Here is a 25,480-nt window from a genome sequence, read left to right as displayed (position 1 = left end):
TACATATATACAACCAAATGAAACAATGTTCCTCCAGACCACAGTGCACCCACAGAACCAATATCACACACAGCATATAAAATAATGTTGCCATAAATAATAAAATGTAATTCAAAATGCATGCTGTGCATAGCACAGGTTGGCTGTAAACAGCTTGCTGTCTTAGTGACAAGTCCTCGCTGGTGACAGGGTATTCATTAGCCTTAGCCTAACGGAAGAAGCTGTTACCCAGTTTGGCAGACCTAGTCCTGATGCTCCTATACCTCCTTCCTGACGGCAGTGGGTCAAAGAGATTGTGGGATGGGTGGTAGGGATCCTCAACAATGCTTTGGGCCATTGTACGCCATTTCCTGGTGTCAGCAAGGAGGCATGCTCAGGCATCTGCAGTAGGAGTGCTTGCTAGCCATGGCTTATCCCAGCTGAGCACTATCAGGCTGGGAGAAGAAAAGGGTCTGTGAAGTCTCTGGATCTATTGCCCTCCTGATTATGAAAGGGATCAGGTTAAGGGAAAGGTTAAATTTCTACAGATGTATGGTGGTGAGCTTTCTGACTAGTTGCATCACTGTCTAGTTTGGAGGGGCCACTGCAGAGTGTTCTAGTTGGGTACTAGCCTCCTCACCATCAAGGACAACTTCAAAAGACAGTGCCTCAAGAATGTGGCATTTGTCATTAAACACTCCCATCACCCAGGGCATACCCTTTTCTCACTACTATCATCAGGGAGGAGGTACAGGAGGAGGAAAACACACACACAGCATTTTAGGAACAGCTTCTTCCCCTCCACAATCAGATTTTTGAACACCCCATGAATCCATGAACTCTACCACACTGTTTTTGCACTTATTTCTCATTGTCACATACAGTGAATTTTTATATAGTGTACTGTACTGCTGCTACAAGGCAACAAATTTCACAACACATATCAGTGATAACAAACCTGATTCTGGTTCAGAACCCTGAACTAATTTGTACATTTGTGCTTTGTTGGCAGGATACAAATTTGTGTCTGGGTGTGACTGTTGAGATGGTGACGGATAATTTACGTCATTGTATTGGGGACTGGGTTGACCGTAGGCAGCTAATGTTTGTATTGATGAAAGGCAATCAAAATCCATTTAAGCTCCACTAACAGTTCCGAAACAAGGCATTTAATTTCAGATTTTTAAACATGTTTGCAAGAGGACACATGTGCCTGAAGCAAACACAAGTAATATGTCAATCTGAAGTGTTAATTAAATTGCGGTTATTGCAAGCACAGTATATCATGGAACTAAGATAGTAAAAATTCAACAGCTTTGAAATCTAAATTTCATGTTGTAGTAATTGAATTGAATGCTGTTTTGAAAACTCTTTCTCTGCAGCTTTCTTTGCCCTCCTTGCAATCGAGAGGTACCCAACCCGACAGATCAGCACTTCAGCTATCTTAAGTCTTAATTGCTGATGTTGTTGAGATTTAGTAACCTCTATGTAGCCCTCCAGTTTATTTTCTGGTGGTTGTAGAATCTCCTCTGTGTTAATTAACATGCAACTAGAGTTAAGTCTTTTGCACAGAGACAAGTGGCTGTGAATTATTAATAGATTTGAATTCTAGGGTAGGTCAGGGATCTTGAAAGGGAAGGATTCAGCAAAATAAACATTAAACAGGTATTATTTTTGATACCAGGCTAAAGAAATGATTGCAATTCGGTATCCTGCCGTGTAGTATTTTAAAACTGATAGCTACTTAGATTTCTTTTGACAAAAAGAATGATGTAAATTTGTAATTGACATGGAAGAACATTTTGTTAGAAGCACTCTGTAAACAAGATGGAGCAGAAGGCTGAGCTGGGCAGCTTGCTGCAGTGTGCCAGCAAAGAGTGATGTGTGGGAAGTGGCAATATTATTATTGTTGATCATGTTTAATGAGCAGCTGGAAAAATATGTGGAGCCAGACATTCACTAGTTTGCATGCCTACAAGCTAAATCCTCAATATTTCTTTTGCTGAATTGTTTAAACTGAATAGTGATGTGCTTTAAGTGCTGGAAAAGGGCCAGTAACATCATGAAGGATCCCACCTACACTGTTCATGGGCTGTTTGTCCCACTCCTAGCAGGGAGGAGGCTCCTCACCAGGACCACCAGACTCAAATACAGTTACTTTTGCCAAGCAGTAGGGCTGATCAACACCTCCACCCACTAACCCACCCCTCCACATCCCAACCACCACAACTTTATCATTTCTTGTCAGAGCCACTTTATGTACAGGCACCCATGTGCCTAGCGTCACTTTATGGGCATACAATCATTTATTGTATATAAGCTATCTTGTGTATTTAGACTTATTGTGTTTTTTTTTAAATTGTGTTCTTTATTTTGTTTTTTCTTGTGCTGCATTATATCCGGAATAACAACTATTTCATTTTGCTTTACACTTGTGAACTCAATGACATTAAATAATCTTGAAATTCGAATTTTTAATCTTTAGGTTGTTTTCTTGACACCTTAGTCCTGCCCCTTGAGGCATTCCCTATTGCAACCTTTGCTGGCTGGGATGAGGACAAACCCAGGCAGAGAGCTGAAAGGCTGCCTGCTAAAAGTAATGTAAAACTGTCGCATAATCCTGCTGGAACTGAGGTGCTTATGTTAACATTGGGAGTATGGACCTCTTCCCCTATGCCAGCAGATGGCGCTCATAAGCTTTGAGTGGGTTGCTCATTGCACTTCCCTTTGCTTCCACCCACCAAAGAATATTTCCATAGTAGTGCAATCACTCGTCAAGTATGATATTCTCCTAAGCTGTCGTTGTTGGTGGGTCTTCAGGTAGTTGTAGAAGCCAATCTGGAATCCTCATAACCGGAATATTATGATGGATTTCTTCAATGGGGGACGCCTGTGTATGCCTTTGTTTAACATGGGGAGGCTGATACATGACATAGTCCTTGACAGATCAGGGTTCGAGCCCAGTGGCATGAAAAGCAAGATGACTGAGGACCCTTCACTGCCGTTGTGCTTTATCATTATCTTCTGCCGCGTCTACCGCTGTGCCCTTGGTTGGATTGTTCTTTGTCTGGAACCTCCCTCCTGACCTTTCTGCAGTGGATGATCCTGCCAAGAGCTAAGTGCCAGACAGATAAACTTCAGACGGGATCGCTCTCGGGATCTTGGGAACTAACAAGCCTTTCCGCCACGACAAGGTAACAATCCTTGGAGATGAAATGGAGGGACCAGAACACAGGGAATGCTGAAAGTCTGAAATACCAGCGGACAATACAGGGTGATCAGGTGGTTTCTGTGAAGGGGGAAGCAGAGCCAGTGTTTCAAGCCCATGACCTTTCATTAGAGTTGGAGAAATCCTCATGGATCCCTTCCTTTTGTTCTTTTTCCTCATCCTAAACCCTATTGTATCTTTATCCAAAACCCCAGAGATGCTGCAAATCCAGAGTAACAAACAAAAAGTGCTGGAGGAGCTCCCCTCCATAGATGCCTGACCTGCTGAGTTCCTCCACCTCTTTGTATGTGTTATCTTTATCCAGTTCCAGATTAAAAAGTCACTAGCCTGAAATGTTAGTCACGTGCCTTCATCCACAGGCGTTTCTTCACCTGCTTTGTTTTTCCAGCGGTTTGTAATGTTACAGAATATGGAACATTACAGCATAGTACAGGCCCCAGGTCCACAATGTTGTGCCAACCTTTTAATGTATTCTCAGATCAATCTAACCCTTCCCTCCGGCATAAACCTCCATTTATCTGCCATCCATGTGCCTGTCTAAGAGTCTCTTTAATGTCCCTAGTGTGTCTGCTTCTGCCACAGGCGTTCCACACACCTATCATTCTCTGTAGAAACGCCTACCTCTGACATGCTTCCTATTTTTTTTTCCTTCAACACCTTAAAATCATAAACATGGAGATCCTGCAGGTGCTGGATGATCAAAGCAACAGACACAAAATGCTGGAGGAACTTAGTAGGTCAGGCAGCATCTGTGTCCCCTCCCCCATTCAAGTTGAAGTTTATTGTTATTCAGCTGTATACATGTACAGTATACAGCCAAACGAAACACCACTTCTCCAGGCCAAGGTGCACAACATAGTACATATAACACACACAACACACAAAGTAATATTACCACAAAAAAAATCAACAAATACTAAGATGCATTTATGACACAACTTATGAAGTAAACAGTATAATGCTACTACCATTTCGTACGTGATGAGAGCTGGGTGGTGGCAGGGAGATTATTAGCCATCCTGCATTTCCGCTCTGGGAAAAAGTCTCTGTGTATCCACTTGATCTATGCCTCTTGTACACCTCTATAAAGCCACTTCTCACTCTCCTTCAGAGAGAAAAAACCTACTTCACTCAGCCTATTGTGGTTATTATTCTACTATGAGTTTATTGAATATGCCAGCAGGAGAATGAACCTCAAGGTTGTATATGGTGACATATATCTACTTTGCTTTTTTTTAGATTTTTAGATTATGAGGACGCGCAGTCCTCTTTTATTGTCATTTAGTAATGCATGCATTAAGAAATGATACAATGTTCCTCCAGTATGATATCACAGAAACACGAGACAGACCAAGACTGAAAAACTGACAAAAACCACATAATTACATATAGTTACAACAGTGCAAACAATACCGTAATTTGATAAAGAACAGGCCATGGGCAAAAAAAGTCTCAAAGTCTCTCAGAAGTCCCATTATCTCATACAGATGGTAGAAGGAAGAAAACTCTCCCTGCCATGAGCTTCCAGTGCCGCAAACTTGCCGATGCAGCATCCTGGAAGCACCCGACCACAGTCCGACTCTGAGTCCGTCCGAAAACTTCGAGCCTCTGACACCGAGCACCGAGTACCATCTCTGCCAAGCGCTTCGACCCTTGCCCTGGCCGTCAGTAACAGGCAAAGCTGAGGATCTGGGGCCTTCCCTCTGGAGATTCTTGATTGCACAGTAGCAGCGGCAGTGAAGCTGGCATTTCAGAAGTTACTCCAGATGTTCCTCCGTGCTTCTCAGGTCTGTTTCCATCAAATCAGAATTGTGCACGGCCCCTACTTACGAATACTGATATAATTCACCGGAGAAGCCGCGTGCGCTGTGTCACGCTGCCATTTTCTCCTCCTCTTCAATTTACTTTGAACTTTGAATTATCCTCATTATGTGGTACTCTGTGCCGCTGTTCCAGCCTTCTTCACTGGTCAGCTTGGCACGGCTATGTAAAACGATCGAAAGCAGACCTTAGACTTTAAGCATTTGGAGTGTATTCAGAACTAACATACTTCTAGCATTTGGAATTTTTATTTTGGATTTCCACTAATACCAGTTTTTTTTCGGTTTGGAGAAGAGTTTTGTCATCTTCGTCTGAGTTAGGTTTTGTATAAGATGGCTATGATTTCTTATGACTTTTTTGATTTTGTTCTTTTTCACCTTCTCATCTTCTTGACCTGACCTGTGGCTGTTTCTATTGTTCTTCCAACTACTAACAATGAGGGTTTTTAATATAATGGGTTGTTCTTCATTGCCTTTTTACAATGCCAATAAAAAGTAATGTCCTGAGCAATGTTTAGTGTCTGAAAGAAAGACTTGAGTTTGTATGGCTCTTAAAATATTGTCATAGTATTCTGGTGGTGGGGTGGAGATGCATCTCTACCAAAGGAGGTGTAAGGCATTCCTTCTTTCTGCTAGCCTGCAGACCAAATCTCCTCAAATTCCTAATGAAACATAGCATCTATCATGCCTTTGTAATTACATCAATATGTTGGGCCCAGGATAGATCTTTAGAGATGTTGACACCCAGGAAGTTGGGGAGGTTAGTGTCCAGGATGGAACTGGCTAAGTTTACAACACTCCGCAAATTTTTCTGATTCTGTGGATTCGTGCTTCCATACCAGGGGTGCAAACAGTCTGAATCCTCTCCACAGTACATCTGTAGAAATTAGAGAACTGCGAAGTATTGTTTCAACAAACTTGAATTCATTATTGGAGTTCCTTTGTTCGTACGACCCTCTTATCATCATGAAGTTTATTGATTTTGAGTGAATCAGAGGAAGCAGCTTCCTATGAAAGGTGTGCAGCAAAGTTGCCTTCATGAGGCATCGACAGCAGTCTCGGTAATTGACTTGGCATTGAAGAGTGATTGCATTGACGTGGTGCCCTTGTGTCTGCAAAATGAATGCAATTGCATTTAATCACTAATTTGTGTTTCCGGGCCAAAAGTGTGAATGCTAATTTACTGTTGTGCTTCATTACCATGCTTTGCAATCACCCACACAGCCGCAACCTTGAAGCTGCTGTAAAGTTACCTTGTAGTGACATTTAATGTCAAAACTCCACCGCTGACTACACCTACACCTAAATTGCATTCTGCCTAGAAAATACACTAAAGGAATGATAAACACAAGAGATTCTGCAGATGCTAGAGATCCAGAGCACTTAACTGCTGCAGGAACTCAGCAGCTCGGGCAGCATCTGTGGAGGGGAATAAACAGTCGCTATTTTGGGCTGAGACCCTTCATCAGGACTGGAAAGGTATGGGCAAAAGCCCGAATAAGAAGGTGCAGGGAGAGGAAAGAATACAAGCAAGCAGGTGATAGTTGAGACCAGGTGAGGGAGAAGTCACTGCCTGTAAGGAGTTTCTACGTTTTTCCTGTGACCACATGGGTTTCTTCCAGGTGCTCCTGTTTCATCCCACAGTCCAAAGATGTATGAGTTACTAGGATAATTGGTCATTTTAAATTGTCCTGTGAATAGGCTAGGATTAAATCGAGGGATTGATGGGCACTGTGGCTCGAAGGGTCGTTGAGGAACAATTTTTTTTTACACAAAGGGTGGTATGTGTATAAAATGAGCTGCCAGAGGGAATGGTTGAGGCAGATACAATAAAAACTTTGAAAAGACAGTTGGACAGGTAGATGGTTATGGGCCAAATGCAGGCAACTGGGACTGTCTTGGTTTGGGATTCTTGGTTGGCATGGACCATTTGGGCCAAAGGTCCTGTTCTAATGCTGTCTAACTCCCTGAACTCGATAAAATCAATGCTACAACACTGATGTAGGGGCTCAGCCCAAAACATCAACTGTTTATTCTATACCATAGATGCTACCTGACCTGCTGAGTTCCTCCAGTGTTTTGTATGTGTTACTCTGGATTTCCAGCATCTTCAGATTTTCTTGTGTCTGTAGAATCTTAGCAGGTCAGGCAGAGTCTTTATCCCAAATTCTTGGTCATTGTTCCATATATTTTGTGTGCTCCATTTTAGTCTGGTTATGCCTCAATTGCAGCATTTGAAGACTGGCTATATAAAGTCCACAGGACAGCTCTTGGCTCCACAGTAAACTGGGACTTAAGATGTGAGATAATTCTGGCTGAGGCATTGGGAAATTTTTTTAGTTTTATTGCAGCTGGAATTGGCATTCTCAGCAGGTTACAGAGTTACACTCAGTGGCCACTTTGATAGGTACAGGAGTAGAACCTGGTATTGCCTCCAGGTGCTCCAGTTTCCTCCCACATTCCAAAGAGATACGGTTAGGGTTAGTGAGTTGTGAACAAACTATACTGGTGCTGGAAGTATGCCAACACTTGTGGGCTGCCCTCGCCACGTTTCTGGACCGTGTTGGTTATTGACACAAACATTGCATTTCACTGTATGTTTCAGTGTACATGTGACGAATACAGCTAATCTCTCTTTGTTGGCATTGCCAGCATTGTCTCTGTTCTGTAGACGAATGAGGTAATGGTGCCTGCCAAAGCTGGCCATTATAATACCACCAGATGGTGCTCCAAGCAGCTATCAGATTCAGAAATAGGAGAAAGTGGAAATGCTGGAAATCCAGAGCATGGAGGAACTAAGCAGGTCAGGCAGCATCTATGGAAATGACTAGCTAGTTGACATTACAGGCTGAAACCCTTCTTCAGGACTGAGAAGGAAGGGGGAAGATGCCAGAATAAAAAGGCGGGGGGAGCGGAAGGAGGTTAGCTGGAGGGTGATTGGTGAGACCAGGTGGTGGGGGGGAGTCAAGGCTGGAGAAGGAATCTGAGAGGAGAGTGGACTGTAGGAGAAAGGGAAGATGGAGGGCACCCAGGAGATAGTAAAAGGTAGGTGAGAAGAGGTAAGTTAGAGTGGGGAATAAAGAAAAATGTGGGAGGGGGGAGCTTGTTTACTGGAAGGAGAGAACAGAATATAAGGTGTTGCTTCTCCACTCTGGAGATGATTTCAACTTGGCACAAGAGGAGACCATGCACAAGAATCAGAATCGCTTTATTGCCAGTACATTCCATAACTGATTGTGGTTTGGTGTCCAAGCATGAAACACAGGACAATACCATAACAACAATGCAACAGTAACCAACAACTCACAGGACAGTAGTGCAAACAGCCCTGAGCAATCTGCAGAACAGTCACATGTGCAGATGTCAGTGATCAAGAACATATGAACAGACTCAATAATCATCAACAGAACAAGGAGAGCAAGAAAGACTGTGCAGGGACAGTTAGAGTGAGTTTTGTTGTGAAGCTGGATAACTACAGGAAAGCAGCTTCAGAGATGTGACGTGTAGTCCTAACCCTAACCCTCTTGTTTCAATTTACATGGTGAAAAATGTACACATACCCCTGTTGCAGGAGTGATTATATATAGAACTATGAATGCCTGGGGTTGTTTAACTTTTAAAATGCCAAGGTTACAGTGGGGCACTTGGAATCTTCTCTGCTACATTTTCTATGTCCGGGGTGACACAGTGTCGCAGTAAATGTAACACTTTACAGCATCAGCGATTGGGGTTCAGTGCCTAGCACCATCTGTAAAGAGTTTGTACGTTCTCCCCGTGACTGCGTGCTCCAGTTTCCTCAGAATCGGTATCAGGTTCATTATTACAGGAATGCATGTCATGAAATTTGTTACTTAGCAGGAACAGTTCAGTGTAATACATAAGATATGCTGTCAATTCGAATAAACATATATTAAAAATAAGTAAATAGTTCACAAAGTGATCAGAAAATAGTGAGGTAGTATTCATGGGTTTGTGGACCATTCAGAAATCCAATGGTGCAGCGGAAGAAGTTGTTCCTAAAACATTGAGTGTGTCTTCAGGCTCCTGTATTCCTTCCACATTTCAAAGACACAGAGGCTAGGATTAGTAAGTTATGGGCATGCTTTGTTGGCATTATGACGCTTGCGGGCTGCCCCAACCACATCCTTGCACAGTGGTGGTCATGGATGCAAACGATGCATTTTATTCTGTGTTTTGATGTATCTGTGACAAATAAAGCTAATTTTTTTTTTAACACGGTGAAACACATTTCTCTCTTACAGTCACTATCGAGCTGATCATGCTCAGTCTGGAGCTTGTGAAAACTCGCCTTGCTGTCATGAGCATGGAAATGAGGAAGAACTTCATACAAGTCATCCTGACATCTCTCATTGAGAAGTCACCTGATGCCAAGATTCTGCGGGCTGTGGTGAAGATAGTGGAGGAGTGGGTGAAGAATAATTCTCCCATGGCAGTAAACCAGGTGAGAGCAATACACGTGGAGGTGCATGTAATTGAAGTCTAAGTTACTGGCATTTATAGAATTCTTTAGGTTCTGTGATAAGTTACACTCATTGGCCACCTCTGACATGGCCACTCTTACTTTCTTACAATCACCTGGGAAAAACGTCTCTGGCTATCCATTCAGTCTATGCATCATATTATCTTCCAGTCAAGATGGCACCTGCCTAACAATGCTCCTTCAGTCGACATCTTCTGGATAGATCGTGAAACCACTTTGTTTTTCATCTTGGATGTGGTTCTGGAACTGTTGGAGCCTGTGAGTTGCTGTTTGGAGATAGTTTGGGTGTTCCAGCATTCTGCAGTCTCGGAGGATTCCGGGAGGCAGACACAGTGTGAGTGAATTTAATGGCGCGCAGGCTGCGAGCTGATGTTTGACTCCATTTTGCCAATTAAGGTGTTGAGGGAGATTGTAACATCCAGGCGAATGCTGGAGTTTGGAGATTGTTTGGGTGCTTCATCGATTTACCATCTTCGAGAGGGTTCTGGGAGACGGGCAGTGTGTGCGAAATTCATGGCAAGAAGGTTGTGGGACTGTATTTGTTGTTCGATTCCGTTTCGCTGCTAAAGCTTCCATTGTTCACCGATTAAAGCAACAAGGGAGATTGAAGCATCAAGGCGAGTGCAGAAGGTGCGCACCAGCTGCCTGTCTTTTGATGGCTCCGCCCAGAGAGGGAAAGGTCTGTGTGAGAGTGTTGCCCAAGTTTTCTGCGTTTTGAATGTGGACTTGGCCTATCGACTATTTTTTCCAGTCTTCTTGTTTGTTTTGTTTTGCGCAGAAGGAAGGATTTGGAGGTTGATGTGCCTGTCCTGATTTTGTTTGTTATTTTGTGCGGGGAGGGGGCATTTTTTGGGGATTGATGATGGTGCTGCCTTCCCTTTCTTGGTTTCATGGCTACACAGAAAAGAAGAATTTTAGAATTATGTACCTTGATAATAAATGAACCTTTGAACCCATATATCCTGTCCACCTCTGTAAGTCGCCTCTCATCCTCATTTGTTCCAAAGAGTAAAGCCCTAGCTCACTCAAGCTCACTCACCTAGCTGCTGACTGTTCACTCTCCTCCTCCTCATTACATATATTCTCTACACTCAGTAGCCATTTTATTATGTACACCTACTTGTTAATGCAAATATCTGATTAGCCAGTCATCTGGCAGCAGCACAATGCATAAAAGCATGCAGATGTGATCAAGAGGTTTGATTGTTATTCGGATCAGACATCATAATGGGGAAGAAATGTGATCTCAGTGACTTTGACCACGGAACAATTGTTGGTGCCAGACAGGGTGGTTTGAGTATCTCAGAAACTGCTGATCTGCGATTTTCACGCACAACAGTCTATATAGAGTATATAGAGAATGGTGAGAAAAATTTTTAAAAATCCGGTGAGCAGTAATTCTGTCTGTGAAAATGCCTTGTGAAAGGATGGAGGAGAATGGCCAGACTGGATCAAGCTGACAGGAAGGTGATAGAAACTCAAATAACCACACGTTACAACAGTAGTGTGCAGAAGAGCATCTCTGAATGCACAGTAGTTGAACCTTGAAGTGGATGGGCTACAGCAGCAGAAAACCTCAAATGTGCGCTCAAGTGGATTAAGTACATTGGATTAAATATACATTTAGTGGTCACTTTATTAGGTACAGGAGATACCTAATAAAGTGACCACTAAATGTCTATTTAATCCAGTGTATTTAGTCTTAGAGAAATACAGCGCGGAAGCAGGCCCTTCAGCCCAACTCATCCATGCTAACCAAGATGCCTGCATAAGCTAGTTGCATTTACTTGTATTTGAACCATATCCCTCTAAATCCATTGAAATAATGTGAGGATGATGTTTTCACAGGAAGTGGTCCTTTTGCCCAAATTGTCCCGGCCACCCAAGGTGCCCCTGTAATCTAGTTCCATTTGTTCATGATGCCATGACTTAATGAAAACTCACCAGAAACATCTTAAAAATAATTTAATATATTAAAAGATAATTTTTATATAAATGCCACCAAATACCAGTCTGTTGAAATGTGCACAGTAATGATATATACATTAATCTTTGTATTCATGAACTATTTCAGAGCTTTGTGTGTTATCCAAAGGCGCATCAGGATATAGAAACCCAAGGTTTAAGTAGTTAATTCTGTAATGTCCCACGCCCTTGCAATGTAACACTTAATTGGTGGGACGTGATGTCATGCTTTATAATGCTGAATGTCCTGATCGCATTCTGCAATATTTCTTGAAGCAATTATTTAATTGAGTTTTAAGTTTCTGAATATTGAAGCCAGCACACATTGCAGAATGTTGGCTGTGGGTGGGAACGGGAGAACAGGACAGTACTCAGTGACCGCTTTGAAAAGTTGTAATGTCCACAGTCCTTACATCTGTTAATGCATTGAAATGCCACTGATTACTAATGCATCAGGAGATGGATTATTATTTTTATTCTTATATCATTAACCAAGTATGGAATTTAGAACAAAACAGTACATCACTCTACAGGCCCTTTGGCCCCTGGTGCTGTGCCAACCTTTTAAATAACTCCAAGGTCAACTTAACCCTTCCCTCGCACATAGTCCTCTTTTTTTTTTTTAATCATTCACGTACTTATCGTCCACCAGCACCCCTAGGCACCTGTCACTCTCCACGTAAAAACAAGTTACCATTGACATCCCCCCCATACTTCCCTCCAATCGCCTTAAAGTTATGCCCCCTCGTATTAGCCATTTCCACCGTAGGGAAAAAGCCGCTGACTGTTCACTCTCATCCTCCTCCTCTCCTAAGGGAAAAGTCCTGACTTGCTCAACCAATCCTCATAAGATCAAATTTCAAAGTACATTTATTATCAGTGTGTGTATACGTTATACAAACTGGAGTTCATCTCCTAACAGGCAGCCATGAAGCAAAGAAACCCAAAACAAAACTCTCAGAAATGAAGACCATCAAGCACCCAGTGTGCAGAGAAGAAAAACAAATCATACAAACAATAAGCGCAAGTTAATATTGTTCTGAACTGAAGTCAACGAAGGTGGTCGTGTCCATGAATCCTTAGTTCAGTTCAGAGTGGAGCTACAAACTGAACTGGCCCGTCCCTCACCTCAGGCCCTGAAATCCTGACATTTTCAATATGGCCAGGTGCTTAAATTGTCCAAACATCGGGTTCAGTCGCTTCGGTACACTTTGGGACCTGAACACTGCCGTCTCAATTCGGCCTGTACCCAAACTTTTTGATTGGGCCCAGTGCTTAAATTGTCCAAACATCAGGTTCAGTTTCTTCAATACACTATAGACCTGGAATCAGAATCAGAATTGGGTTTAATATCATCGGCATTTGTCGTGAAATTTGTTAACTTTGTGGCAGCAGTACAATACATGATAAATACAGAGAAAAGAAACTGAATTACAGTAAGTACATATATGTATATTAAATAGTTAAATAAGTAGTACAAAAACAAATTAAAAAAAGTGGTGAGGTAGTGTTCATGGGTTCAAGGTCCATTCAGAAATCTGATGGCAGAGGGGAAGAAGCTGTTCCTGAGTCACTGAGTGTGTGGCTTCAGGCTTCTGTACCTGTTTCCTGTTGGTAACACACATCAAAGTTGCTGGTGAACGCAGCAGGCCAAGCAGCATCTCTAGGAAGAGGTGCAGTTGACGTTTTAGGCCGAGGCCCTTCGTCAGGACTAACTGAAGGAAGAGTGAGTAAGGGATTTGAAAGTTGGAGGGGGAGGGGGAGATCCAAAATGATAGGAGAAGACAGGAGGGGGAGGGATAGAGCCAAGAGCTGGACAGGTGATTGGCAAAAGGGGATACGAGAGGATCATGGGACAGGAGGTCCGGGAAGAAAGACAAGGTGGGGGGGGGACCCAGAGGATGGGCAAGAGGTATATTCAGAGGGACAGAGTGAGAGAAAGAATGTGTGCACCTCCAACGGGATCCCACCACTAAGCACATCTTTCCCTCCCCCCCTCTCTCTGCATTCCACAGGGATTGTTCCCTACACAACTCCCTTGTCCATTCGTCCCCCCCATCCCTCCCCACTGATCTCCCTCCTGGCACTTATCCGTGTAAGCGGAACAAGTGCTACACATGCCCTTACACTTCCTCCCTTCCCACCATTCAGGGCCCCAAACAGTCCTTCCAGGTGAGGCAACACTTCACCTGTGAGTCGACTGGGGTGATATACTGCGTCCGGTGCTCCCGATGTGGCCTTTTATATATTGGCGAGACCTGACGCAGACTGGGAGACCGCTTTGCTGAACATCTACGCTCTGTCCGCCAGAGAAAGCAGGATCTCCCAGTGGCCACACATTTTAATTCCACATCCCATTCCCATTCTGACATGTCTATCCACGGCCTCCTCTACTGTAAAGATGAAGCCACACTCAGGTTGGAGGAACAACACCTTATATTCCGTCTGGGTAGCGTCCAACCTGATGGCATGAACATCGACTTCTCTAACTTCCGCTAGGCCCCACCTCCCCCTCGTACCCCATCTGTTACTTATTTTTATGCACACATTCTTTCTCTCACTCTCCTTTTTCTCCCTCTGTCCCTCTGAATATACCTCTTGCCCACCCTCTGGGTCCCCCCCCCCTTGTCTTTCTTCCCGGACCTCCTGTCCCATGATCCTCTCGTATCCCCTTTTGCCTATCACCTGTCCAGCTCTGGCTCCATCTCTCCCCCTCCTGTCTTCTCCTATCATTTTGGATCTCCCCCTCCCCCTCCAACTTTCAAATCCCTTACTCACTCTTCCTTCAGTTAGTCCTGACGAAGGGTCTCGGCCTGAAACGTCGACTGCACCTCTTCCTACAGATGCTGCTTGGCCTGCTGCGTTCACCAGCAACTTTGATGTGTGTTGCTTGAATTTCCAGCATCTGCAGAATTCCTGTTGTTTTCCTGTTGGTAACAATGAGAAGGGGGCATGTGCTGGATAAATCTCTTCTCCTGGGGCCTTTCTCTTTGGAGTGAAGAAGGATTGAGGTGACTTGATAGAGGTGTACAAGATGATACAAGGCAGAAAGAGAGCGGACAGCTGATTTTGAATAGGTTAAAAGGTTGGCACTACATTATGGGCCGAAGGGAATGTACTGTGCTGTACTGTTTTATGTTCTATACCTATTGATTGCTTACACAGGGGACCAAGACTAGCTGGGAGGATGCTCTGGTCGGCATGGACCAGATGGGCTGAAGGACCTATTTCTGTACTGTATTGCTCTATAACAATTATTGTGGAAACTATTCCAATGCCTTGTATCACACAGGCATCTTGTACTAGTCCAGATACAGTATCAAGAAAAGACTAAAGTTTGCCCCAATTCCACAGTCATTAGACAAAGCAGGCTGGGCATCCTAACGACTTTACAATCTATTACATTCCAAGTCCTGCGAAAGAGTAGACCAAGTCTCTTCTCCCTTACTCAGCATACCTGACCTAAGCATAAATGATCATCAGTTTCATTGCTTGGTGCATGGAGAAATGAATATAGGCTCATTAGCATTTGCAAGTTACAAGTTACAACATATTTTGTGCATTAATATTTTAAAATGGATTCTGATCCAGTATGAATAATTAAATGGACAGCAGTAAAATCTGCGATATTAAGTCATCACTTGCGATCCAGACTCCATCTCTTGGCAAAGTGATTACCAGTTCACGAGGATTTAACTTCTCATTAAATGTAACCAAGTTAATTTTTAGAGCAGGTATCCAATTCAATCTGCATCACACTGCTGACTCTTGCATCCAGCAGTCACAAGCAGCTCTCTGTGGCCACTTTATTAGGTACACCTGTACTAGTAGGCAGCCGTCGATCCCAGGGGATCATGGGTTTGCGCCTCTGGTGGACTGTGTCCTCTCCAGGGTGCAAGCCTGGGGTGGGAAGATTTGAAGAACCGGCTGTTGCCCATGCAGCGGGTTCCCCCTCTCCACGTCACTGATGTAGTCCAAGGGAAGGGCAAGTGCCGATACAGCTTGGCACCAGTGTCGGCACAGACACCTGTACACCTGCTCATTAATGCAAATATCTAATCAGCCAATCATGTGGCAGCAACTCAGTGCATAAAATAATGTAGACGTGGTCAAGAGATTTAGCTGTTCTTCACACCAAACACCGTAGGAAGAAATGTGATATAAGTGACTTTGGCTGTGTAATGATTGTTGGTGCCAGATGGGATGGTTTGAGTATCTCAGAAACTGCTGATCTTCTGGGATTTTCACGCACAACACCTTGTTGAGATTACAGAGAATGGCGCGAAAAACAGAAAAATTCCAGGGAGCAACAGTTCTCTGGGCATATCATCATGTTAGCGAGAGAGAGAGAGGTAAGTGGAGAACAGCCAGACTGGTGCAAGCAGACAGGAAGGCGACAGTAACTCAAATAATCATGCTTTACAACAGTGGTGTGCAGAAGAGCATCTCTGACCACACAACATGTCAACATTTGAAGAGGGTGTGCTACAACAGCTGAAGACCATGAGCATACACTCAGAAGGTCACTGAGTGTAGTGGAGAGTATATAGACTGGCTGCATTACAGCGTGGTATGGAAACACCCAATACCCTTGAATGGAAAATCCTACAAAAAGCAACGGATAAAGCCTAGTCCGTTACACTTAAACCCTCTTGAGGACACCTACACGAAGTGTTGTCACAGGAAAGCAGCATCCATCATTAGGGACCCCTGCAGCTGCAGTTTTAGTTTTTGTTTTTCATGCACCATGGTTATACTGCACCTGATACTAAGCCATTAGATACAAGTTTGTGTCTTTGTGATGCTGGTGTTCACAATGTTCCGCAGTCTGACCATTCGGACTACTGAATGCTAGTACCATTGAAGATCACTTCACTTTATTTACCAAGGAAGAGCTTAGTCTGTATTAATGTCCTTTTGCAAAGAACGCTCACATACTGACCTTCCCCTCCCACTCCCTCCAATGTTATCCACTGGTGTCTCAGACACTCGCCTGGTGCTGAATATGATATCAGAAAATAATAATCAACTGAGGACAGACTTGACTGATAATCAATGCTGGAATCACGCCCTTGATCCAGAGTGCCCCAGAGGTCTGGCACTGAGCTAATGATACTCTGCCCTCCTGCCTATCACCGCTCTCTCGCTTGTTTGCAATGATGCTTTACTCTTGTTCCTGTTTCCTCTGTTTGTTCATTTGGAATCTGTGATTCGAAGTGGAACATAAATGAATGCACAGTGCAGCAGCAGGTCACAGAGTCAACAACGTGGAAACCGGCCCTTTGGCCCAACTCATCCATCCTGACCAAATTGCCCATCCAAGCCAGGCCCATTTGCTTGCCTTTGGTCCATATTTGTTTATTTTTATTTCGAGATGCCGAGCGGTAACAGGCCCTTCCAGCCCAATGATACCGCTCTGCTCAGTTATTCTCATGTGACCAATTAACCTTCTAACCTGTACGTCTTGGAAGTGCAAGGAAACTGGAGCACCTGGTGGAAACCGCTACGCTATCAGAGTGGATAGCTTAATGCTTTTACAGTGCTAGTGACCCAGGTTCAACTCCTGCCTCTGTCTGTAGGTGTTTGAATATTCTCCTCATGACTACATGGGTTTCTTCCCATGATCCAAAAGTAAACGGGCTAGAAGATTAATAAGTTACATAAGTGTGACTGGTTGGCGCAGGTTCTTTGGGACGGAAGAGCCTGTCACTGTGCTAAATCTCTAAATAGATTAATAATATATTTTTAAAAATTGTTATTGTACTTGCCTGATCTACTTCTTCCAGTAGCTCATTCCATTTACACACCATCCTTTGTGTTAAATATAATAATTCCCTTCGGCTTCCTATTAACTCTTGACCTTTTCACTTTAAACCTACGCCTTCTAGGTCTTGATTCCCCAAATCTTGTGAAAAAATGACTGCCCCCCGACCTGCCTCTTCATTGAAATCAACATAGCTCTCAATAGCACTTTCCTTTATTCACTGTGTCTCTGACAGTTGCTGAGATCTAAAAATTTTGCTCCCTTTGTCTTAAGTAGACATTAATAGATTGTCCATAATTAATGGACGTCCTAATTAATGGAATTGTAATATATAACTGATAGATTGGGCAAGCTAGGGCTTCTGCCTTTGGAATGGAGGAGGATGAGAGGTGACTTGATAGAGGTGTACAAGATCGAATGGACAGCCAGAGACTTTTTCCAGGGTGGAAATGACTAATATGAGGGGGCATATTTTAAGGTGATTGGAAAGAGGTTAAGTTCTTCACACAGAGAGTGGTGGTTTGTGGATCGCCCTGCCAGGGGTGATGGTAGAGGCAGATACATTAGGGATATTTAAGAGACTCAGATAGACACATAGATGAAAGAAAAATGTAGGGCTATGTAGGAAGGAAGGATGAGATTGATCTTGAAGGAGGTTAAAGGGCATTTCAGGCTCTTCTCCTTTTGTCTTTCCTCAGAAGATGAACATGTCCTTAGGAAGTGCCCATGGAGGGCAAGTGTTTAAGGATTGGGGCAGGTCAGTGGTCTTGGGAAGGGTGTGGGACTGCGATATGGAGAAACATTGACTAGCTGAATAATTTCTCTTTTCTCTGCAGACACCGACGCTGAGGGAGAAGTCTATTTTATTGGTTAAAATGATGACCTATACGGAAAAGCGCTTTCCAGATGACCTTGAATTAAATGCTCAGTTCCTGGACCTCGTTAACTACGTCTATAGGTAATTGTAGTAATTAATCAATAATTTCATTAGTTTGCACTCCTGTCTTAGCACAACACTGTTGGGAAATCCAAACTCGTCATATTCCTGTTGAAAAAAGTCTAAAGATAAGTTTTATTTATCATATGTACGTCAAAACATACTGTGAGATGCATCATTTACATCAAATCAAATTTCTGAGGACTCTGCTGGCGCTTACGTACCATGCCCACAGCTGACTAACTGTAACCATACTTTGTTGGAATGTGAGAGAAAGCTGGAGCACTCTGAGGAAACCCACTCCTTACAGTCAGCGGTTGGATTTGAACTCCGATCGGTGAAAGCTGCCGCTAAAAAGCGATGCCCAGACCCCCAAGCTACCATGCCACTGTACTGTGCCAAACGCCTTGTGTGGTTCTCCTTGCCAATTTCTGGTTTAGATTTACTTATCACATGTACATTGAAGCATACAGTGCAATGCATCGACAGCCAACACACTCAAGGGTGCGCTGGGAGCCACCCGCAAGTATCACCGCATCTTCAACACCGCATGTCCATAATGCTCAATAGAACAGCTCAGAACACAACAAGCAACAAAACAACAACAGAAAAACAAGTCCCATTCCTCCCACCCACCTACCCCCACACACACGGACAGTCCTCCCAACTCCAGAACAGATCTCTGGCCCCCATAGAACATAGAAAACCTACAGCACAATACAGGCCCTTTGGCCCACAAAGCTGTGCCAAACATGTACTTACCTTAGAAATTACCTCGGGTTACCCATAGCCCTCTATTCTTCTAAGGTCGATGTACCTATCCGGGAGTCTCTTAAAAGACACTATCATTTCCGCCTCCATCGCCATCACTGGCAGCCCATTCCACGCTGTCACCACTTTGCTTAAAAAAACTTACCCCGGACATCTCCTGTGTACAGTCGGCCCTCCTTATCCGCAAGGGATTGGTTCAAGGGACCCCTCGCGGATACCAAAAAGCGCGGATGCTCAATTCTCTTATTCAACCTGTTTCAGTGCGGTAGGCCTTAGGACCCAGCAGAACCCCGGACCTTATTTAACCTGTGTCAGTGCGGTGGTCATTAGGACCCGGCGGTGGAGCTCTGAATCCACAGTGTTTCTGTTCATGAAAATAATCACGATTGCGATTTAAAATAAAGTGGAAATAATAAAGCGATCAGAAAGAGGTGGGATGCCGTCGGTCACCGGAAAAGTGTTAGGCTACAGTCAGTCAACGATTGTAACAAATTTAAAGGTTAAAATGAGAATGGCCCTGCCCGATTAAAGCTACAATTATTACTAAGCAACACAGTAGTTTAATTATTGGGTTTTGGGGTTTTGGGTTTTTGATCCTCCACATCAACCTGGCAGGGATAGAGAGCGCACTCGGGAGCGCTCTGTCACTGGATCGAACTCGAGCCTGGCGCTGAAACGTACGTTTAAGTATTTTATATGCATAGAAAGGTAAAATATACACTATATACTCAGACAAATGTTTGACTAACTGATGCTAAATAATACCAGATGTACCTGTTCTGACTTACTTAGTAAGAGAACCTCCGGTTTTTTTTTGATCCCGATCCACGATAACCTACGCACATCCTCCCATATACTTTAAATCATCTCTAGATTACTTATGATACCTAATACAATGTAAATGCCATGTAAAATAGTTTTTATACTGCATTGTTTAGGGAATAATGACAAGAAAAAAAGTCTGTACATGCTCGAACAGCAAGTGCTGGAAGAGCACTTCTAGGTTTTCTCGATTCGTGGCTGGTTGAATTCGCGCATGCGGAACTCGCGGGTGAGGAGGGCCGACTGTACCTACTTCCAAGCGCCTTAAAACTGTGCCCTCTCGTGCTAGCCATTTCAGCCCTAGGAAAAAGCCTCTGACTATCCACACGATCAATGCCTCTCATCATCTTGTACACCTCTATCAGGTCACCTCTCATCCTCTGCAGCTCCAAGGAGAAAAGGCCGAGTTCACTCAACTATTCTCATAAGGCATGCTCCCCAATCCAGGCAACATCCTTGTAAATCTCCTCTGCACCCTTTCTATTGTTTCCTGTAGTGAGGCAACCAGAACTGAGCTCAGTACTCCCAAGTGGTCTGACCAGGGTCCTTTTAGCTGCAACACTACCTCTCGACTCAGTCCCACGATTGATGAAGGCCAATGCACCGTATGCCCTCTTAACCACAGAGTCAACCTGCGCAGCGGCTTTGAGTGCCCTATGGACTCAGACCTCAAGATCCCTCTGATCCTCCACACTGCCGAGAGTCTTACCATTAATACTATATTTGCCATCATATTTGACCTACCAAAATGAACCACTTCACACTTATCTGGGTTGAACTCCATCTGCCACTTCTCAGCTCAGTTTTGCATCCTATCAATGTCCCGCTCTAACCCCTGACAGCCCTCCACACTATCCACAACACCCCCAACCTTTGTGTCATCAGCAAATTTACTAACCCATCCCTCCACTTCCTCATCCAGGTCATTTATAAAAATCACAAAGAGTAGGGGTCCCAGAACAGATCCATGAAGCACACCACTGGTCACTGATCTCCATGCAGAATATGACCCGTCTACAACCACTCTTTGCCTTCTATGGGCAAGCCAGTTCTGGATCCACAAAACAATGTCCCCTTGGATCCCATGCCTCTATACTTTCTCAATAAGCCTTGCATGGGGTACCTTATCAAATGCCTTGCTAAAATCCAAATACATTTCATCTACTACTCTACCTTCATCAATGTGTTTAGTCAAGTCCTCAAAAAATTCAGACAGGCTCGTAAGGAAGGACCTGCCTTTAACAAAGCCATGCTTGACTATTCCTAATCATATTACGCCTGTGTAAATGTTCATAAATCCTGTCTTTCAGAATCTTCTCCCTCAACTTACCAACCACTGAAATAAGACTCACTGGTCTATAATTTCCTGGGCTATCTACTCCCTTTCTTGAATAAGGGAACAACATCCGCAAGCCTCCAATCCTCCGGAACCTCTCCTGTCCCCATTGATAATGCAAAGATCATCGCCAGAGGCTCAGCAATCTCCTTCCTCACCTCTGGCACACCGGTCCCAGTGACTTATCAAACTTGATGCTTTCCAAAAGATCCAGCACATCCTCTTCCTTAATATCTACATGCTCAAGTTTTTCAGTCCGCTGTTAAGTCAATACCTACAATGGCCAAGGTCTTTTTCTGTAGTGAATACTGAAGCAAAGTACTTATTAAGTACCTCTGCTATCTCCTCCAGTTCCATACACACTTTTCCACTGTCACACTTGATTGGTCCCATTCTCTCAGATCTTATCCTCTTGCTCTTCACATACTTGTAGAATGCCTTGGGGTTTTCCTTAATCCTGTCTACCAAGGTCTTCTCCTGACCCCTTCTGGCTCTCCTAATTTCATTCTTAAACTCCTTCCTGCTAGCCTTATAATCTTCTCGATCTCTATCATTACCTAGTTTTTTGAACCTTTCGTAAGCTCTTCTTTTCTTCTTGACTAGATTTACAACAGCCTTTGTACACCACAGTTCCTGTACCCTACCATCTTTTCCCTGTCTCATTAGAACGTACCTATGCAGAACCCCACGCAAATATCCCCTGAACATTTGCCACATTTCTTCCGTACGTTTCCCTGAGAACATCTGTTTCCAAACTATGCTTACAAGTTCCTGCCTGATAGCCTCATATTTCCCCTTACTCCAATTAAACGCTTTCCTAACTTGTCTGTTCCTAGCTCTCTCCAATGCTATGGTAGAGGAGATAGGATTATGATCACTATCTCCAAAATGCTCTCCCACTGAGGGACCTGGCACCTGACCAGGTTAATTTCCCAATACCAGATAAGTACAGCCTCTCCTCTTGTAGGCTTGTCTACATATTGTGTCAAGAAACCTTCCTGCGCACACATAACAAAATCCACCCCATCTAAACCCCTCGCTCTAAGGAGATGCCAATGGATATTTGGGAAATTAAAATCTCTCCCCATAACAACCCTGTTATTATTACACCTTTCCAGAATCTATCTTCCTATCTGCTCCTCGATGTCCCTGTTACTATTGGGTGGTCTGTCAGAAACACCTAGTAGAGTTATTGACCCCTTCCTGTTCCTAACTTCCACCCACAGAGACTCCATGGACAATCCCTTCCTAATTTCCTCCTTTTCTGCAGCCATGATGTTATCTTTGATCAACAGTGCCACACCCCCACCTCTTTTGCCTCCCTCCCTGTCCTTTCTGAAACATACACTTGAAGTAACCATTCCTGCCCCTGAGCCATCCAAGACTCTGTAATGGCCACAAGATCATAGCTTTTCAGGTTTCGGGCATTGGTGTTTGACTTCCAGCCCGCCAAATATCCTTCTGGCTTTGATGTTTGGTATTGACCCCTGGACTAGCTGATGATGGGACCTTGAAATCCGGGCACACTGACTTACCAGCCTTCGTGCCTCCCACTTACGTGGGTGCTTCTGTTGAATACAATAGTTTATATTTTAGAAGCAAGGTTATCTTAATGTCAGCATACCAAATCACCTTATCCAATGAGGTTGGCATTGAAGGAAATGTAAATTTATATTTGAAATCCATTTTACAGCTAATGAAAAGAAATCTCATTTTGTAAATGCTAATTCACCGTAGAGGGTGTTCAGCCTCCTCAGCAGGTGCCTGTGGGGAGGAGGCGGCCCTGTCTACTAAAATATTTTGAGATGATGCGTTTCATGTCTTCGAACGTTGTTAAAAGTTTGGCTTTGAAGAATTCTGAAATCTCTTGTGCTTAGTACGGATCAAGTTGGCACATGATGCTGTGATGGAAGAGAGCCAGTTTCAGTTTCCAACAGAACATGGTGCACGTTATTCTCCACAGTATCTCCTTTGCTGTGCACCTCCTTCCTTTGCTCTTACTTCCTCTGCTTCTCTTGTTCCTCATTTGCCCCTTCCCTCTGCTGTAACACCTCAGACACCCTCAAGTCCCCTGCCAGACCCCTCCTTGCCCCTCTCAGCTCTGCTCTCTCCTGTCCATCTGACCCTCACCCCTCCCTTCCTCAGTTCTATGCCCTCCCTAATCTCTGACCTCACGTCCTCCTGATCCTAACTTCCTACCCTTCCGACCACCTTCCTCACCTCTTGGCCTTTCTTCTGCTGCCCTTGCCCCATTTTCCTCCTCCCCTACGCAGACCCTCTCCTCCTAACCTCTCTCCCACCCTCTTCACCCTGTCCTCCTCCTGCCCTCCTCACCTCTTTCCCTTTTATCTGCCACACTCACCCCCTCCATTCCTCTGACCTTATCTCCTTTTTCTGCCCTCTCACCAGCTGCTCCCTCCTCCTGCACCTCCTTGTCTTTGTCTCTGTTGCCCCTTCACCATCTCACTCCTCTTTCATCTTCTTCCCACCTTCTTCTCCTCCATCCCTACTTCTGACCTTGTCACTATCTCTCCTCTCCCGCCTCTGAGATGAGGTGGAATTGTTTTCGCCAGAGGGAGGAGGCTCTGGAGTTCATTGCCACAGACGGCTGTGGAGGCCAAACCATTGGGTAGATTTACAGTGGAGCTTGACAGGCTCTTGATTAGTAAGGGCGTCAAAGGTTACAGGAAGATACTGGAGAATGGGGTTGAGAGGGAAAATAAGTGAACCGTGATAGAATGGCGGAGCAGACTCGATGGGCAGAGTGGCCTGATTCTAACCTGATGTCTTAAGGTCTCTCCCCCACATCCCTGCCACACCTTAACTGGTCTGTTTCTTCATTCTTCCTTCAGTGACTTTTTTGGGTCTACTTTAATTTTTGCTCCAAATTTCTTCTACTCCTCCAAAGTTCAAAGTAAATTTATTATCAAAGAACATATATGTCACCATATACTACCTTGAGATTTATTTTATTGCGGGCGTTCAAAGTAAATACGAAGAAACACAATAGAATCAATGAAAAATCACCCATGACAAGACAGGCGAACAACCAATATGTAAAAGATAACAAACTGCAAATACAAAAAGAAAAAAAAAACAAAATAATAATTATTATAAGAAATAAGCAGTAATTGTCAAGAACATGAGATGAAGTGTCCTTGAAAATGAGTCTACAGGTAGTGGGAACAGTGGGAGCATCCTAACAAAGCTGCATCACTGCATAGTACGGAAACTGCATTGCAAACTGTGTTGGGTTGAATGAAGTTGAACCTTCTGGGTCAAGCGTCTGATGGTTGAGGAGTAGTAACTGTTCTTGAACCTTTTCCGTACACAGCTTGCTCCACAATTCAATCACGGTCGATTTATTTTCCCTTTCAACTCTATTCTCCTGCCTTCTCCCCGTAACCTTTGACCATATGGGAGAGCAGGAACCTGGATCTTTTCAAAGGGAGATCTGTATCAGCCAGATTGCATGTGCCTGGATTCATAGATAGACCAGAACAGGCGAGAATGTCACAAGAGATTCTACAGATCCTGGAAATCTTGAGCAACACACAGAATGCTGAAGAAACTCATGAAGGGTCTCAGCCAGAAAGGTTTATTCTCCTTAGATGCAGACTGACTGCTGAGCTCATCTAGCATTTTGTGTGTGCACTTGTACATATTCCAATCTTCTTTACTCTGTACATGCTGAATCCTCGGTGCTTGTGATATCTGATGCAGGGATGAGAACCTTTCTGGCAGTGAACTCACGGCGAAGCTGGAGCCAGCATTCCTAGCTGGATTGCGCTGTTGCCAGCCCCACATCCGGGCCAAGTTCTTTGAAGTTTTTGACAACTCCATGAGGCGGCGGGTCTACGATCGGTTGCTCTACATCACCTGTTCCCAGAACTGGGAGGCCATGGGAAGTCACTTCTGGATCAAGCAGTGTATTGAGGTGAGGAAAGAATTGTCGTCACTGTCAGCTTCCCTTTGCAGGTGCCTTGGTTACACCAGATCACTTTAGTGGGAGTGCACATCTTGCACAATCTCTCATGCTCCCAGAACACATTGCTCACCAATGTCTCTACTTTCTGAGGAGGCTGAAAAGAACTGGACTTTGCACATCTGTACTCACATCATTCTACAGATTCATGGTAGAGAGCATCCTAACAAAGCTGCATCACTGCATAGTATGGAAACTGCATTGCAGGAGGGCTCTACAGTGGGTTGTCAAAACTGCCCAATGCCTCATCGCCACCAGTCTACCCACTATCAAGGACATGTATACAGAAGGTTGCAGATAAAGGGCCACTAACATCATGAAGGAACCCTCCCAACCTATTCGTGGACTATTTGTCCCACTCCCATTAGGGA

At 44.0% G+C, this 25,480-nt stretch overlaps 1 protein-coding gene across 5 annotated transcripts in view; it reads left to right on the top strand.

The window, feature by feature from the left end:
- trrap (transformation/transcription domain-associated protein) overlaps positions 1-25,480 on the top strand; it is a 315,964-nt gene that overhangs the window by 160,500 nt on the left and 129,984 nt on the right. For all 5 annotated transcript variants that reach the window (XM_072269108.1, XM_072269109.1, XM_072269106.1 and 2 more), the window contains exons 47-49: positions 9,291-9,490; positions 18,095-18,216; positions 24,848-25,061. In XM_072269108.1, the coding sequence (XP_072125209.1) occupies positions 9,291-9,490; positions 18,095-18,216; positions 24,848-25,061 (536 nt within the window). The remainder of the gene's footprint in view (positions 1-9,290; positions 9,491-18,094; positions 18,217-24,847; positions 25,062-25,480) is intronic.

This window comes from Mobula birostris, chromosome 9, assembly GCF_030028105.1.
Source record: "Mobula birostris isolate sMobBir1 chromosome 9, sMobBir1.hap1, whole genome shotgun sequence".
Classification (NCBI taxonomy): domain Eukaryota; kingdom Metazoa; phylum Chordata; class Chondrichthyes; order Myliobatiformes; family Myliobatidae; genus Mobula; species Mobula birostris.
This window is presented reverse-complemented; position numbering and strand designations above follow the sequence as displayed.